We start from the raw sequence: 17,005 nt of genomic DNA, 5'->3' as shown, positions 1-17,005 counted from the left end.
AGTGATGGCCATGATGTAGAATCACCGCTGGTGGTGATGCAAGTCAGCACAGCCATGTGGGAGAGTTGTGAGGCTGTATCTACTACACTGAAACTGTTCATTCTATTGGATGAATACCCAATCCACCACTGGGTATTCATCCAACAGAAATGTGCATAGATGTGCACGAATCAGAGCAGCACTGTTCGGACAAGCCAAAATCCAGAAACAATCTCATGTTCATCACGACAGAATGGATAAATAAATTGCAGTTTAGTCATAAAATGCATTGCTACGCCACAATGAAAATGTAAAAACTACAGTTGCAGGCTCCCACAGGGATGATCTGACAAAGTGAATGGGGGCAGTCAGACACAAAAGAGTACACATGGCACCATTCTGTTAGACAAGGTTCAAACCCAGGCAAATCTGGTACAGGGTAGGAGACAGTCTACCTCCACCTACCCACCCACCTGCCACAACTGCATTTCCCAGCACAGAACAAAGCCACAGAGGTTGACCTCCTAAAGCTCAAACTGCATACACTTCAATAAAAAGGTTTACCTAGAAACTGTAACTCACCTTGAAGTACTTGTCGATTTTGGATAAGTTTATTCTTTTCTTGGCATCTAGTTTATAAATGTTGCTGACACTCCCATCCATCAGGTACAGACCAAACCCCATGACCTGCAAATCACAAAATGGCACATAAAGCTCAGACCTGCAAGTTTAATTACCCATAAACACTTATACTGCTACAGTTCATAACTTAGAAATGACCATTCTTCTTTCAAAAAGCACTTTTTAAAAAAATTTAAGTATAGTTGACCTACAACCTATGTTAGTTTCAGGAGCACAACATAGTGATTTGATATTTCTGCACATTAAAGATGATCACTACGATAAGTCTAGTTACCATCTGTCACCACTCAAAGATATTACAATATTAATGACTATATTTCCAATGGAGTACATTCATCCTAGTGACTCATTTATTTTGTAGCTGGAAGTCTATACCTCTTAATCTCACCTATTTCATTCACCACCACCCCGTGATAACCCCACTAGGAACCTCCTGCTTATTCTCTGTATCTATGAGTCTGTTTCTATTTTATGTTTGTTCATTTGTTTTGTTTTTTAGATTCCACATATAAGTGCAATCATATGGTATTTGTCTTTCTCTGACTTATTTCACTTAGCATAATACCCTCTAGGTCCATTCATGTTATCACAAATGGCAAGATTTCATTCTTTTTTAGGGCTGAATAGTATTCCATTATATATTTATTTATTTGTTTGTTTATTTATATAAAATCTTCCTATGCATCTATCAATGTTACACTTTGGTTGCTTTTGTGTCTTGACTATTGTTAACAATGCTGCTGCAATGAACACTGGTGTGCATATATCTTTTTCTTTTCTTCACATAAACATCCAGAAGTGGAACTGCTGGATCCTATGGTAATTGTAGAAGAACCAACATACTGTTTTCTAGTGGCTGCAGCAATTTACATTCCCACCAGGGTTCACCAGGGATCCTTCTCCACATCCTCGCCAGCACTTTGTCTTCTTTGGAAAAAATGCCGATTTAGATCCTCTGCCCATTTTTAAACTGAATTTTTTTTTTTATATTGAGTTGTACAAGTTCTTCGTGTATCTTGGATATTAATGCTTTACTGAATATACTGTTTGCAAATGTCTTCTCCATTCAGTAGGTGACCTTTTCGTTTTGATAGTTTCCTTCACTGTGCAAAAGCTTTTTAGTTTGATGTAGTCCCATTTGTTTATTTGCACCTTTGTTTCCCTTTCCTGAGGAGACAGATCCAAAATATATGTTTTCTTCTAGAAGTTTTATGGTTTCAGGTCTTAACATTTAAATCTTTAACCCATTTTATTTTTGTATATGGTGTGAGAGAGTAGTCCAGGTTGATCCTTTTGCAAGTAGCCGTTCAGTTTTACCAATACCACTTATTGAAGAGGCTGTCTTTTCCCTGTCACATGTTCTTGCCTCCTTTGTCATGGATTAAGTGCCCATTTAAGTGTGGGTTTATTTCTGAGCTCTCTGTTCCACTGATCTATGTGTCTGTTTTTGTGCCATACCTTCCTGTTTTGATTACTGTAGCTTTGTGGTATAGTTTGAAATCAGGGAATGTGATACCTCCAGTTTTGTTCTTCTTTCTCAAGATTCGTTTTGACAATTTGGGGTCTTTTTGGTTTCCATACAAATGATAGAATTATATGTTCTAGTTCGTGAAAAATGCCATTGGTATTTTGTTAGGGGTTGCACCAAAACTGTAGATTGCCTCGGGTAGTATGGTCATTTTAACAATGTTAATTTTTCCAATCCCCAAAACACAACAGATATTTCCATCTGCCATTTTATTAATTATTTCCTGGGTTTTTTTTTAGTGTTCCTTTTTGTCCCTTTCTTCTTCTTTTGCTCTCTTCCCTCGCGATTTGATGACCATCTTTAGTTTTATGTTTAAATTCCTTTCTCTGTTTTGTGTATCTATTATAAATTTTTTAAATAAATTTTTGATTATGATCAATATGAGGTTTATATATGTGTATATATATATATATATGGCTATATATGATCATATATATATATGATTAAGTTATGATCTCAAGTTCAGACTCATTCTAATAACCCTGCATTTTTACTCCCCACCAACGCTTAATGTTTCTGACATCATATTTTATATCTTTTGTTTTGTGTATCCCTTAACTACTTATTGTGAATACAGATGATTTTACTACTTTTGTCTTTTAACCTTGCTACTAGCTTTGTAAGTAGTTGATCTACTACCTCTACTGCATATTTGCCTTTACCAATGAGATTTTTCTTTTTGTCATTTTAATATTTCTAGTTCTGGTAAAAAGCATTTTTAAAAGTCCCTCAGAAATTAATAGCTATCCCTTCACATGAAGCTATTTTATGTCATTTTTTGTGTCCTCTTCCAGGTGCATATATCAGCTCCACTTCTTATCAAGCACAAGGCAATACTAAATGTGGATTTCCATAAGCACTTATGACCAGGGGGCTCTTGCACCAGGTAGGTGCAAACAGAATGTTTCCACTGCCACAAAGCACTCCACTGGACAGTGTCCTCTTGCTCTGATCCCTCCGTGCTGCTCTCCAGCAGGAAAGAAGTATTGGAGATGGGCCCACTTGAACACGGAGGGCTTTGGGTCAGCAGGACACCCAGAACAGGGTCCCCCGGAGCTGCCCTCCATGAAGGTAGAGAGCAGAGTGAAGAGAATGGCAGAAGCATCTTCTCAGAGTTACTCAGTTTTCCTGGGTCTCTCCCATGTACAAGTTATTAAACTCTTGTTTGAAAAAAAAAAAAAACGCCTTCTCATCTTCCCAGTGAGAAACATCACTGAAAACCTCCCCAATTTGAAACAGAATAATAATGAGAAATATGGTAAATGGCATGTTTCTTGACCAACAAAAGCCTACTATAATCATGGTGACACAGTATACTAAATTTCTAGGAATTACATCCTTACCACGTAGAATCTGGTATAACCTCTGCTACAGGCTTTATACTGAGAAAGGCCCTTGACCAGGGACTCCTCACCCACGAGCACCTTCTCCAGGGATGGGCATGTGATCTACCTGGCACTGGGGTCAAGCTTGGAACACACTCACGGGAATGCATCAAGGACTTGTAGGGCAAACTGCATGTAGGGTGGAGGGTGCTATATATGCCTGCACGCGCGCGCACACACACACACACACACACACACAAGCATGAGAGAAAAGGTTGGCCAAACGACCATAAAGTGCAGCCTATTCACGAAAGCAGGGCTGCCCCTATCTCATGGTGCTGTTGGCAGCCTACCCTCAACACACGTACTTTGAGAAGCATGTGTTTCTCACTGGGCGTCAAGTACATCCTGTTCTCATAGCAGTCCACACACAGATTCACAATGTCTGCTAAGAGCTCTTCATAGCCAGAAATCACTTCGAGCTGCTGCTGCAGAGACTGAAACACAGAGTGAGACACCTGTGTCACTGACCGCTCTCCGGCCCTCAGCCCCCCAGTGATGCGCTCCATCAGCCAGAGCGGCAAGAGCGTGAATTACTTGTGTGATCTTGTTGTGGTTGGCCAGGAACATGGACAGATTCTGTGATTCCTGGATGGACTGTGGATCTGCCATTTTACGTAAAAACTGAGCAGCCCTATGAAAAGGGGGAAAAAAAGGGTTAATCAACCAACATGCTTAATGACTTTAAAGAAAAACAGCGTGGGAATATCAAAATTATTTTACCCTCGCTACAGTTATCTGTAGAAATGTGCATCTTAGATGCCGGTTACAATTTCAGCCTTCTCCAGCTTCTCCCCTGAACTCCAGGTAAGTCTCTTTGCAACCTGGATAGCTCATGACCCTACTGTCCATAGCTGATGGACTTCCTCAGAGATGTGGCAGCACTTCTCACAGGCCTTCCTGAAGGACACCTGTACATGGGCCTCTCCCCTGGGCTCCCTGTCCCCAAGTGTGAGAAAGGATGACACTCCGTCTGCTGAGTGACAAAGATGGCCAACACTGTTTAGGTTCTCTGCTGGGAAACTTTTGGGCAGCCAAACCTCCCAACAGTCAGGGACCACACCATGCATAGCTCTGGTGCCAAAGGTCTGAGACAGAATCCTGATTCCACCACCAATTTGCAGCTCCATCTTGGACAAACCTAAAGATCCGGTACCAAGTCTAACATGAGGGCTGGGTTTTCCCACACCACCAAGCAATTCTCTAGCACCAGTTGCCAGTGGTGTTACAATTCTGACACTGCCCGAAGATAGCATCAGACCCCACAGGTTAAGAGCTCAGTCCCACAAGACTGCCACGTCATCCCCCCACTTCAGACACCAGCTGGAGGTCCACGCTGTCACTGTGCTCCTGGCCAACCAGGTACAGATTGGCAGTCCCAACAACCCCTCCTTTGGGTTCGATTAATTTGTTAGAGCAGCTCACAGAACTGAGAAGATATTTTATATACTAGATTAACAATTCATTATGAAAGGATATAACTCAGAACAGCCAAATGGAAGAGATACATATGGGGACGGGGTGGGGCTTCCATGCCCTCTCCAAGCACCACTCCCCCCGAAACCTCCACATGTTCACCAACCTGGAAGCTCTCCGAACCCTGTCCTTTGGGGTTTTTATGGAGGATTCCTCACATAAACATGCTTGGTTAGATCACTGGACATTGGCAATGGATTCAACCTCTAACCCCTCTCTCCTCCCTGAGATCAGGAGGGTAGGTCTGAAAGTTCCAAACCTGTAGTTACAGGGTTGATTCTGCTGGTGACCAGCCCCCATCCTTAGGGTAACTAGAGGCTTTCCAAAGTCACCACATTTACATAACAAAAGAAACTCTCTTGATTTTATCATGGGAAATTCTAAGGGTTTTAGGAGTTCAGTGTCAGAAATGGGGATGAATACATATTTCTTATTATAAATCAATATCACACCTCCTGAACTCTCCTGACTCTCACTTACCATATCTGTGAAAAACAATAGCTATACGACCTAACTAATGGGGCTGACAAGGGAACGGTGGACACAGAAGGACCTGTACACTGAGATCCAACAAATCCTGTGCAACACAGGCTGAGTCTCTAGTTTTTGCAAAGAGGGTGAAAGCACATATGAGGATTCTGCACACCTAGGGCTTCCCCAAAAAAGTTTAGCGGAAGCTGCCCACATAAGGACCTGTCGTGCAACCTAGAACCTCTGGGGTTTTACTAAAGAAAAGCTTTCATGGCAAAGACTGGTAACCTACCCCAACTGTCATTTCCTTCCCTTTCCTTCCCTTCCCTGCCCTTCCACTCCCTTTATTCAGAATAAACCCTGAATTTCTGTGGTGCAGTAATGTGCCTCATTCTCATCTCCACGCTGTGACCAACTGCTGAGCCATGAGATGTAATGCAAAACTTTGTAAGGCACTTGAAAGTTTACTTATAAGGAATATTGTAGGCCCTTCAATGCTCCTTCCTTCCTGCTGACTGGAATACAGAGATGACAGCTAGAGCTCAAGCAGCCATCCTGGGCCACAAGGCAACAAATGAAGACAGCAGGAGCTCTGGTTCCTCAACACTATGGAACCCCGTCAGCTGCAGACCACCTACGTCAGAACTTTTCAGGTGAGAAATAATCTGCAATCTTGCTTACTTCTTAAGTTTTAAAAAATTATATACAGTGAAACAATATTAACTGATATGTTTACATTCTTTTTTCAAGTGTTCACTTTACTATATTGATTTGAGCGGGTGTTGAAGCTGCAGGGGTGGAAACTAAGGAAGGGATCAAGAATACCTGCTTTTATTTTCCTTAAGCCTCACCATGACTATATGGGTTATCTGGCATTTACACTCAGGAAAGGTTGTAACTACCAGCTGGGCGAACATAAAATGTGTTCTGAGTGTTGAGTGTAGGAGTGTGAGGGCTAGGGAGAAGTGGAGGTTATTGTCTGGGAAAGTAAACCAACCAACAGGGGATACCAAACATAGGTCACAGGAAGAGGCTGCTGGAAGGGTGAGGGGTGCCCAGGCCCTCTTCTGTGCTTAGGGGAGCCTAAGGGGTAGCAAACACGCTGGGCAACTTGTGAATGGGGTGGCCGGGGGCCTTCCACAGAGCAGCCGTATCTTGAAACTATTTTCCAGACTGGGCTTTGAAATAAAGGTGCTGCTGCTAAGAGAGAGAGGGAGAAAAGAAACCTTTTGAAAAGTTAAAACCACTGGGGCTGTCCACCTCCCCATTTCCCTGATAGAGTCAGGAAGGCTGAGAAAGCTGCTCCAAATCACCCGACAAGTGATTTGTGCCATTAGGAGCAGAAGTTGTTGTCCTGAGCTGGGAAGTTCAGAAGCCCCGACACTCCACCAAGAGTCACAGGCACTTGGAATCCCACAGAACTGGCACCAAATGAAGACAACTCCAGACTTTCCTACCGGAGCGGAGTTAACAGGACAATTCAAAAGATTTTGTCGTCCTGAAGATCTAGGCTTCCGTGCAGAGCCAACTCTAGGTGATGAATGGAACGCCTGAACTTATTTCACACGAATGAGACTTAAAGTCTGGGAGATCTAGCTCAACTTCCAGTGCCGTCCCCTCCTCAAATCTGTTTCATGCCTCATCTCAAGTCGACTTCATTTTAAAGACACAGCAATAGGTGCACGATTTTAAGTACGTGTTGGGGTTCAGGGTAGGCCGCCCCAAAATATGCCACTGTGGCATACTGAATTATTCAGAATTGAAGTTACTTAAGAAACAGCCACAGCAGGGCATTCTGACCTCCTCTGTGCACCTGAAAGCAGGATACAAACCTCCCACATGAAAGGTCCCCTCCCTGCACCAGGAGGTCGGGAGACATCGTCATCACAAGAGACGGGGCGTTCAAGGCTGAGAAGGCCGTGTGAGCTAACCTTCCAACCTCCTCACTCACTGGCCACCCCAACTCAAACTTCTTTGTCTTGTCAATTCTTCACAAATTCTTTTTTCTTTGTTTCAAAGGTATAAACGCTGGGAATTCCCTGGCAGTCCGGTGGCACTCCCAATACAGGGGGCTCGGGTTCCAACCCTGGTCGGGGAACTAAGATCCCACACGCTGCCAGGTGTGGCCAAAAAAAAAAACAAAAACAAAAGGTATAAACACTGCCTCCTTTGGTCACTTCTTTGGGTCTCATATCTTGGGACCCCCTTCCTCATGAAATGAAATTATATTTGTTTTTCTCCTATTAATCACTGTTTTCTTAAAGGCGGTACTCAGGCAAGAACCTAGAAGGGCAGAGGAAAAATTCTTTTTCTTCCCTTACAAATGAAACCACAGCCTATTCAGACACAAAATAAAATCTCTTCTAATTTAATTTTATAGCTAAGATTCCTTGTCTAGCAAAGGAAACAGAAGTCAGCATCTCATTCCAGCCAACATGTTTTAACAGTCCCAGGCAGACTTTCTAGAGAGTCAGTTAGAGGACAGCAGCTCCGCTCTACCTGCCACCAACACACTCAGTGTCGCAGCTGCAGCGCCGAGCCGTGCCCACCTATTCCAATTCTCTTCTCCAGAATCTGTCCACATTCGAAAAGAAAACCGCTCTGGAGGACAACTGGTCTGGGGAGCCCTGTGGGTGCCGGGGCCAGCTGTGCCCACTGTGGTGACGGTGCCCACCTGCCGGGGATGCCCACCAGCCAGCCAGCGACGAGCAGCGGCGGCTCCAGCAGGCGTGGAGCCCCCAGACCCTTGGACAAGACGCTCAGCGCGTCAGCGCCCACGCACCACCGCCCCCATACAGGCTCAGAGCACAGCACTGCTGTCAGGGCTGAGAGCCCAGGGCCCGCCCCCGCCCCGCCCCCAAAGCCTACAAGAACGCCTCGCAGCGCTGGCGTCCGCCCAGGAGAACACTTCCGCGGGACGAGGCTGGCCCTTGTGGGCACTGCACCGCACACGCGAGTGCGCTCGGGAACCCAGCCCTGAGTCCCAGGCGCGCTCATCACCTCTTGTAGGCTGAGTGGTCATTCTTCACGCTGCACTTCATGTTCTTCAGCTCGTCCAGCACGGCAAACATGTTGATGAACTTGCCCAGGGTGATCAGGTAGGCTTCAGACACGAAGTCCTTCCTTCTCTCCGCGTGACACAGGCGCCTCACCTCCCCACAAAAACGCTCGATGGCGTTTCTCTGTGCAGAGGAAGCAGGGGCAGAAACGCGGCTTTCAGGGACGGGCCAACCCCAAGCCCAGCTCCAAGCACAGGGTCCAGAGTCACGTTACTCGCTGATGAAACACCCAACCAGGGGTGCATGTTTACAGCTCGGGTAAAGAGACATGTTTCTAGAAAGTGATTTCCACGAGCCTTTGCTCTGTAACGATCATCATCAACTTTGCACTTTGCCAACTATGTCCCCAAAGTAAAAGAATTTTGTTGATTATTCCAGCAAAGTTACTGAGCAAAATGCTCCAACAGAATGTCTGTAAAGCAGACTGCTTTAGCTTTTAGAGTTGAAAAAGGGGGTGGGAGGATTTCCACTTGACAATTTTTAAGGTAAGACAAAAATTCATCACCTAAGAAGTTCTATCTTCTCCCTTTGCTAAAGGATTCTGTAATAAAAACTTTCACACATTTCTAAACTATGTCTTTAAAAAAGCCAGCAAGTCCCTCCCGGTGGCCACTCTACTTAACCCAAGGGCCAGAAGGAGCCAAGGCCAGGGCGAAGCCCACCAGAGTGGACAGTGGGGAGAAAACACCCCAAAACCAGATGAATCGAAAGTGTAAGCCTGTAAGCGTACTGACAGAAAGCAGTCTTCCTGCAGGAACTACAAATTCACTCTCGAGGGAAGAGAAGTGAAACCCAGAAGCAGCATTTATTCTGAAAGGGCCAGTAACGCTTTGGACTGTCTAAGGCTTAGTTCCCTTTGGTCTCAGAGCTATTGTGATTGCTTGAATTCGCACGCACTTTGTTTAGTTAGTAGATGGTGCCACCATCTCATTCCTCTGCTCTAAACCCCTAGGATTATGTCACTGCTTTACCTGGAAGTACATAAAATTCATCAGTTTTGTGACCTCAGGCTCAAGGACCTCCACGGTTTTCTCATAAATTTCCACTCTGTTAGGCTGTTCGTTACATTTCACCTGGGAGAAAACAAACATGACATACAGAGGCTTCAACCCTTAGAGGATGTGGGGAGTGCGCTGGGATGGAGCAGGCCAGAGGTGGGGCGGGGTCTGACCGGGCGGGGACGACTGGAAAGGATGAGGGCGTGGCCAGTGGGGCGGGTGGGGTCTGGCTGGGATGGGGCACCTGCGGGATGGCCCGAGAGCAGCTCCTCCAGGTGTACAGCATGACGGCATACTCTTGGCCTTCCTCCAGCATCTCGTTCTGCAAGGGTACACGGGGCAAATCAAAGGCAAGCAAAACAATCATAAAAAAGGAGATGCCAAATCGCCAACAGCTAGAGCCATAAACCATGGTGACCATGGTGGAGAGGCCAGGAGGACCCTCCCTTTGAGGGACAGAAAAGCACCAGGACCTGTGTGCCAAGAGACAGCTGCTAAGATACTGGTGACACTGCAGACCACCCCAAACACCCCCATGGCTTCTGCAGGCTGAAGAGGGGTATCAGCGACATGCAGCCACCTCTGCCCAGGGGCAGCACAGCCCAGGGAACCTGCCGTAGCCGCCACACCTCAGCTCCACTCAGCCCCAAGCCGCCTACTGACAGCGCAGGTCTGAAGCTGGGGACATGGGGAGCATGCAGTGCAGCTGCACGCACACGGGGTCCTCACAGCCGCTCCAGCCAGCCACGCAGAGCCTCCTGGCCCCGAAGGAAGACTAACACACTCTGCTGTCCCCAGGGCAGGGAGGGAAAGCACTTAAAATCCAGGGAGAGTATCCAAGGGAAGAGGACTGCCGTCATTTCAAAACTGCTTTCGCGTCTACTCCTTCTTTCACGTTACTTCCTTTGGTAAAAATGGCCAAAATTGCACAGATGTCCTTGAAAAATGTTGACTACAGTTTGGTAATGTTTTTAAGATGCTTTAAAATGCTCACAACCTTTGACCTAGTAACTTCACTTCTACAAATCTAGCCAGTGAGAATAATGATGTATTTAGGAAGATGTTCATCACAGCATTTTTTACTAGAAGAAATGAAAGCAAACTAAGTAAACATAGTTAAATTTTGCAAATTAGTAAAAATTTTCAACACTTAAAAAATGGACTAGACAGCCATTAAAAATTACTTCATCTGGTGCGTTTTAATGACATGTTAAAATGTTCATGAAATCATTAAAATACATAATTATAATAACAATGCAATTCATTTATGCAATCTAAATCCCATATGGGTGTGTACCTGGTATGCTTGAGTACAAGTATAAAAGAGGGAGAATGGGTTCCCTCAAAATGCTGACAAAGGTTTTCTCTGGGCCACAGAAGCCAGGTTTTCAGAAAGAGCATATATTGTCCTTATAATTTAAAAAAAAAAAAAGGTGCTTTAAAAAAACATAAAACACTTCATTCACTTTCTTCTCTTCTTCCTCACTATGTATCCTATCAGGATAATACCAAAGTGACATTTGCTATTCAGACATGCCATCCCCCCAGAGGAAACTGCGCAGAGTTACCATGCTAGAGTGGACGGTCGCTTGTTCAATGTATCTTGCAATGCCAGTGACAAATGCATTTCTGTCTTCAAAATTGGTGTTGAAATTTGGCTGCAAGAAAGAGGAAAACCATCAAGCGGAGGTCAGCACACAGGCCACGCATCCCACGGCTGCCCAGCACCCACCTGGTAGAGCAGTGAGGATGGCGGGGGCTCGATGCAGGGCTGCTGGTCGGGCAGAGGCAGCTCTTCCAACAGGTCCACGTTGGACAGCGCATCCTCCAGCGTCACCTGGGCTGCCATCCTGCCCTGGGACAAAACAGAGTCCCCCCAGGCCATGAGGAAGGGCAGGGGCACCCTGCCAATCCTTCCAGGGTGGGGTGCGTAGCACCCTGCTCCCCTGTGCCCTCTCCTCAGGGAGCTGGGGATGGTGGAGGGGTCTCGGCCCATCCCTGGGGTCTGGCATCTCTCTCTAGGCTCACCAGCAGGGGAGTCACAACACAGCCTCTGCTGGTCGTGGAGTAGGGCGCATGGGCCAAAACACGTGCCATCACCCCCTGCCACCTTACCACCTCAGGGCCACCATCCTGGAGGGCTCTCCGTGAGGGACTGGCAACCCCTCACTGAGCTGGAGGTGGGAACAGCTCCTCCAGTACCATGTCTGCCTCCAGGGGCCGATGGTGCTTCCCTGCCAGTGGCGCTTCCCAGGTGCGTCCTCCAAGCAGGGCCACACAATAGGGACAGAGATGGATGAGGCCAGAGCCCTGCCTCCAGGAATACAGGGCAGCCTGCAGCGCCCAATGAGGTGAGGGCCGGCGGCCAAGGGGAGGAAATAGGGAAGGACTATTGGCAGAGGCCTGAGAGCCTGGACTCTGCAGCTGCCAGACAGAAGCACAGCAACAGAGACGGACTTCACCTGCCACGGCTACGCCAGCTCCAGGAGAGAGGAGTCAGCTCACTCCAGCTTGCCTCCGCTGAGTGCTGCTGTGACCCTGGACAGGACTCAGGGACGAGCTCTGACTCCAGACGGGCACACCAAGCAGCTCCGCCCCTGGCAGGATCCTGGGGTAGCTCTGACCTCAGACAGGTTGCGCGGGGCAGCTACATGGGAAGCTACGTTCATTCCGAGATGGAAAGAGCAGCAAGCAGGCTGGACAAGAACACGGAAGGAAGAAGCACCCAGTTGCTCCACCTATAGCAACTGGGCCCCAGGCAAGGCATGGGCGTGGAAGTGTACGGCAGGGCAGGCTTCCAAAGCCCAGGCGTACTGGTTAGAGGACCAACAAGGGAACCCCAGGCCCCTGGAAAGCCCCAAGGCCAGTGTGGAGAGGAAGAAGCTTGGAAGAGCAAGCCCCCAAAGTTGCTCATGAATGTCAGGCCCACCCCCAAGCTGCGTGGATCTGATCCTGACACCCCAAGCCCTGAGACCACGGCCAGGTCCCAGACAGCCACAGGAGGCACACACAGGCCAAATCCAATGGCACGGCTGAGGCACCAAAGAACTGACACGGAACCATAACCCAGAGAGGGCAGGTCAGAACTGCACCTAAATCAAACGAGGTTGTTTGCCTTGTTTGGAAATGGAAATGGAAACACCGACATTTTCCTAGGATTTAAACAAGACCCAGAGTCTCATACTATAATATCCAAAATGTCCAGCTGCAATCCAAACTACTCAGCAAAGAACCAGTAGTGTCTTAACCCCTGTTGGAAAAGATGAGCAACAGATACCAATACCAAAATAACAGATGCTACAACTATCTACCAGACTTAAAGCACCTACTATAAAAATGCTCTAAACAAACATAGCACTCCTGAACTGAACAAAAAAACTGAAAGACAGCAAATAAATAAATAAAGATATAAAGAACCAAATGGAAATTCAGAACTAAAAAATACAATACTGAAATTTTAAAAACTCCCCATATGAGCTTAAAAGCAGAGGAAAGATTCAGTGAACTTGAAGACAGAGCAATGGAAATGATCTAATCTGAATGACAGAGAGAAAAAAGACTGAAAAGAATGAAGAGCTTTTAGGACCTTTGGGACAAGAGAAAAAGTCTAACAGTCTCATCAGAGCGCAAGAAAGGGAGCAAAGTGGGCATGGCTGGAAAAACAGCTGAAAACATGACTGAAAACTTTGCAAATGTGGCAAAACTTTGATCTGCAGATTCAAGAAGCTCAACAGACCCCAAACAAGATAAACTAAAGAAATCCCTACCCAGACACATCACAGTCACGCTGCTGAAAAATAGGCAATGAAAAAAATATCTTAAAAAGAGCCCGAGAAAAGTGGCTCATGACCTAGAGACCACGTTCGACCTCTCCCCAGAAACCAGGGGGACCTAAAGAAGTAGAAGACACTTTTTAGGTTGAAAAAGAAGTGTCATGAAGATGAAATAAGGACATTATCAGATGAAGGAAAATCAAAAGGATTCATAGACAGCAGGTGAACATAAGTTCAGAGGAAATGATACCAGAAGGAAACTTGGGACATAAAAAGCAAAAGCAAGAGAAAGGGTAAACAGTGAGTAAACAGAGTAGACAGCTTCCTCTAGAGGTCTTTAAAAGATGTTTGGTGGCTGAAAGCAAAAATGAAAATATTGTCTGACGGAGTATTCAGTGTATAGAAACGTAGTATATAAGAGAACTATGGGGCTTCCCTGGTGGCGCAGTGGTTGGGGGCCTGCCTGCCGATGCAGGGGACACGGGTTCGTGCCCCGGTCCGGGAGGATCCCACATGCCACGGAGCGGCCGGGCCCGTGAGCCATGGCCGCTGAGCCTGCGTGTCCGGAGCCTGTGCTCCGCAATGGGAAAGGCCACAACAGTGAGAGGCCCGCGCACCGCCAAAAAAAAAAGAGCCTCGAGGCTTCCCTGGTGACGCAGTGGTTAGGAGTCCACCTGCCAATGCAGGGCACACGGGTTCGAGCCCTGGTCCGGGAAGATTCCCACATGCCTCGGAGCAACTGGGCCCGTGCGCTACAGCAGCTGAGTCTGCGCTCTAGACCCTGCGAACCACAACTACCGAAGCCCGCGGGCCTAGAGCCTATGCTCTGCAGCAAGAGAAGCCACCACAATGAGAGGCCCGCGCACCGCAACGGGGAGTAGCCCCTGCTCGCCGCAACTGGAGAGGGCCCGCACGCAGCAACAAAGACCCAATGCAGCCAAAAATAAAATAAATTAAAAAAGAAAATGAGCCTCTAGGGCTTCCCTGGTGGCGCAGTGGTTAAGAATCCACCTGCCAATGCAGGGGACACGGGTTCGTGCCCCGGTCCAGGAGGATCCCACATACCGTGGAGCAGCTGGGCCCATGAGCCATGGCCGCTGAGCCTGCGCGTCCGGAACCTGTGCTCCGCAATGGGAGAGGCCACAACAGTGAGAGGCCCGCGTACCGCAAAAAAACAAAAACATAATGACATAGGTAGGCTGACAGTAAAAGGGGGAAAGAGAAACTGTGCAAGAAAAGGAAGCTGGACTACTTGAGTGTCAGACAAAGCCAACTTCAGAGCAGGAAGTTACCAGGGATAAAGATGGGGCTGCATAACGACAGAAGGTCATTCAGCAAGGAGACAGAACCACGCTCAGGGTGGATGCACTAACAAGAGAGTGCAAACCAGGCAAACGCTGATGGCACCGAAAGGAGAAGTAACTCCACCCTGGAGACAACAGCAGCTCTCAGCCAGCAACAGGAGATCAGCAGGACACACAGGACAGACACCAAGGGAGCCACGGGGCCTGACGGCGGTTCACAGAACACCCCTCCCGACAGCACGGTGCTAACTACGAATTTTAAATGTAGCAGATATTTTTCAAAATAATGAAAACTTTTTCCTTCCATTACCAACTTCCTTCTATCATCACAACTTCCTGTTCCACATGCTCAAGAAAAGACACACGCCCAGGACAGGGGATGCATAGCGCCACGTCCTCAACCTGGTCACTGCCTTGCAGAGCCAGTGCGGGGCCCCAGTGGTGCCCACACACAGCACCTCAAAGCTGTTGGCCTCCAAGGGGCCAGGCTGCCCCGCAATGATCTTGCGGCCCCTCAGGGCTGCTTGGCCTCACCTCTGTGCCTCCCACCCCCGCGGGTCAACGAGAAAAACTGGTCGGGCCAACCACCCTGGGACAGCCACACAGCTCACATGACAGGCCGCCCTGGTTGTCTGCCCAGTGCCTGCGGGACGCCCTCCCTCCCCCACCTCTGCCCAGGACAGTCCAGGAGAACCCAGGTACGGAACTGGTGCAGGAGGGTTGCAGAAAGCCTCTGTGACACACTTGAGTCACATCCTAGGAAAAATGTCAAATGTTCGACTTATTTCCAATCAATGTGTAAGGATATTTTTCTTTGTTGTGTTTTATATATACAGTGGAATATTATCTGGTCTTAATAAGGAAGGAAATTCTGACACATGCTACAACATGAATGAACCCTGAAGACACGCTAAGGGAAATAAGCTAGTCACAGACAAATACTGCACGATTCCACTCACATGAGAGGAGCTAAATTCACAGAAGGAAAGTAAAACGGTGGTTACCAAGGGGTTGGAGGGGCGGGGACTGGGGAGTTACTGTCTAATGGGCATAGAGTTCCAGTTCGGGAAGATGGGGAAAGTTCTGGAGATGGACGGTGGTGATGGCTGCACAACAGTGTGAACGTTTCAAATGGCAAATTTTATATGTTATGTATATTTTACTACAATTAAAAAATTAGGAGTGGGCTTCTCTGGTGGCGCAGTGGTTGAGAGTCTGCCTGCTGACGCAGGGGACACGGGTTCGTGCCCCGGTCCGGGAAGATCCCACATGCCGCGAAGCGGCTGGGCCCATGAGCCATGGCCGCTGAGCCTGCGTGTCCGGAGCCTGTGCTCCACAACGGGAGAGGCCACAACAGTGAGAGGCCCGCGTACAGCAAAAAAAAAAAAAAAAAAAAAAAAAAATAGGAGCAAAAAATTAGCAATATTTATTGTAGATAAATCAGAAAATACAGAAAGGTAAAAGAAATTATCCATAATCCCCTGATTTCTCACAGAAACAAGATGATAGAAGCTGTTTTGTAAGCTACTTTTCCCTTCCAACTTCCAAAAAACGTTGACGTTGTTGAACATTCTTTCATAGCATCTTTTAAGCTTCATGTGGACTACGGGTCAAGGCCCTGTCGTCACTCACAGAGGCTCTCTCTTATTTGCTCCATTTTCCTCCCCATGTTTTTCGGTCAGGAACACCCCCTACAAACACCCAATTCCAGGGCCACGGGCACCCCCGCGACTCTCCAACCTGTGCATCTTCCACAAATGCACGTCTGCCCGGCCTCTGCCTCACCTGTTGAGAAAACCTGAAACTGCCAGTTCCGAGTTCAAGTCCTCAGTCTCCATCTCGCCTTCTTCTTTGACAGCTCAGAATTCCCTTTAAATCCATTTACTTTTCTCTATCTCTAACGGCCGCCCCTCATCAGGGGTGGCCCACGCTCCCTCCCTGTGCCTGCTGCCACCCAGACCCAGAGCCTCGCCGGCCCCTCCTCCCAGCCTCACGTCGGGCCCACTGGGGTTCCTTCCCAGCACGACACAGGGGCCTTGTGTGTCTGGTCACTGCAAGGCCCTGGGACAGAGCCTCAACTACATCTGAAGGACCCACATGCCTTTGCAGCGGGCTTCCACTGGTGCCAAAGCCCAAGAGCATAACTAAAGTAACACATTTGGAACGCACTCAAACCTGCCCGTGCTGCCATGCGGGAGCTTACGGTTTAACAACTTGATTACATTTCTGTCTCCTCTGGCTCAGCTCAAAGGAGCTCATACGGCTCCACAGCTTGGGGCCTGGTCACAGCAGGGTGGCATGTGACCACAGGCACAGAGGGGAGGCCACGTGAGGACACGGCGAGAAGGCGGCCGTCTGCAAGCCAAGGAGAGGCGCCTCGGAGGGAAGCA

The 17,005-nt window shown here is 47.7% G+C and overlaps 1 protein-coding gene across 8 annotated transcripts in view; it reads right to left on the bottom strand.

The window, feature by feature from the left end:
• Positions 1-17,005, bottom strand: part of CYFIP1 (cytoplasmic FMR1 interacting protein 1) — a 94,414-nt gene that overhangs the window by 55,847 nt on the left and 21,562 nt on the right. Inside the window, exons 2-9 of one of the 8 annotated variants that reach the window (XM_065880313.1) lie at positions 11,271-11,393; positions 11,107-11,196; positions 9,783-9,860; positions 9,512-9,613; positions 8,482-8,663; positions 4,072-4,168; positions 3,843-3,971; positions 562-666 (exon numbers count right to left, since the gene is read on the bottom strand). In XM_065880313.1, coding sequence (XP_065736385.1) covers positions 562-666; positions 3,843-3,971; positions 4,072-4,168; positions 8,482-8,663; positions 9,512-9,613; positions 9,783-9,860; positions 11,107-11,196; positions 11,271-11,387 — 900 coding nt within the window. In that variant the 5' untranslated portion in view covers positions 11,388-11,393. Of the gene's footprint in view, positions 1-561; positions 667-3,842; positions 3,972-4,062; positions 4,169-8,481; positions 8,664-9,511; positions 9,614-9,782; positions 9,861-11,106; positions 11,197-11,270; positions 11,394-17,005 lie in introns of those variants that run through there. The other 7 variants (XM_065880312.1, XM_065880317.1, XM_065880314.1 and 4 more) reach the window with 7 other exon arrangements.

The sequence above is a fragment of the Phocoena phocoena genome, chromosome 7 (genome assembly GCF_963924675.1).
Source record: "Phocoena phocoena chromosome 7, mPhoPho1.1, whole genome shotgun sequence".
Classification (NCBI taxonomy): domain Eukaryota; kingdom Metazoa; phylum Chordata; class Mammalia; order Artiodactyla; family Phocoenidae; genus Phocoena; species Phocoena phocoena.
Note: the sequence above shows the minus strand (reverse complement) of the source record. Positions and strands in the feature narration are given on the sequence as shown.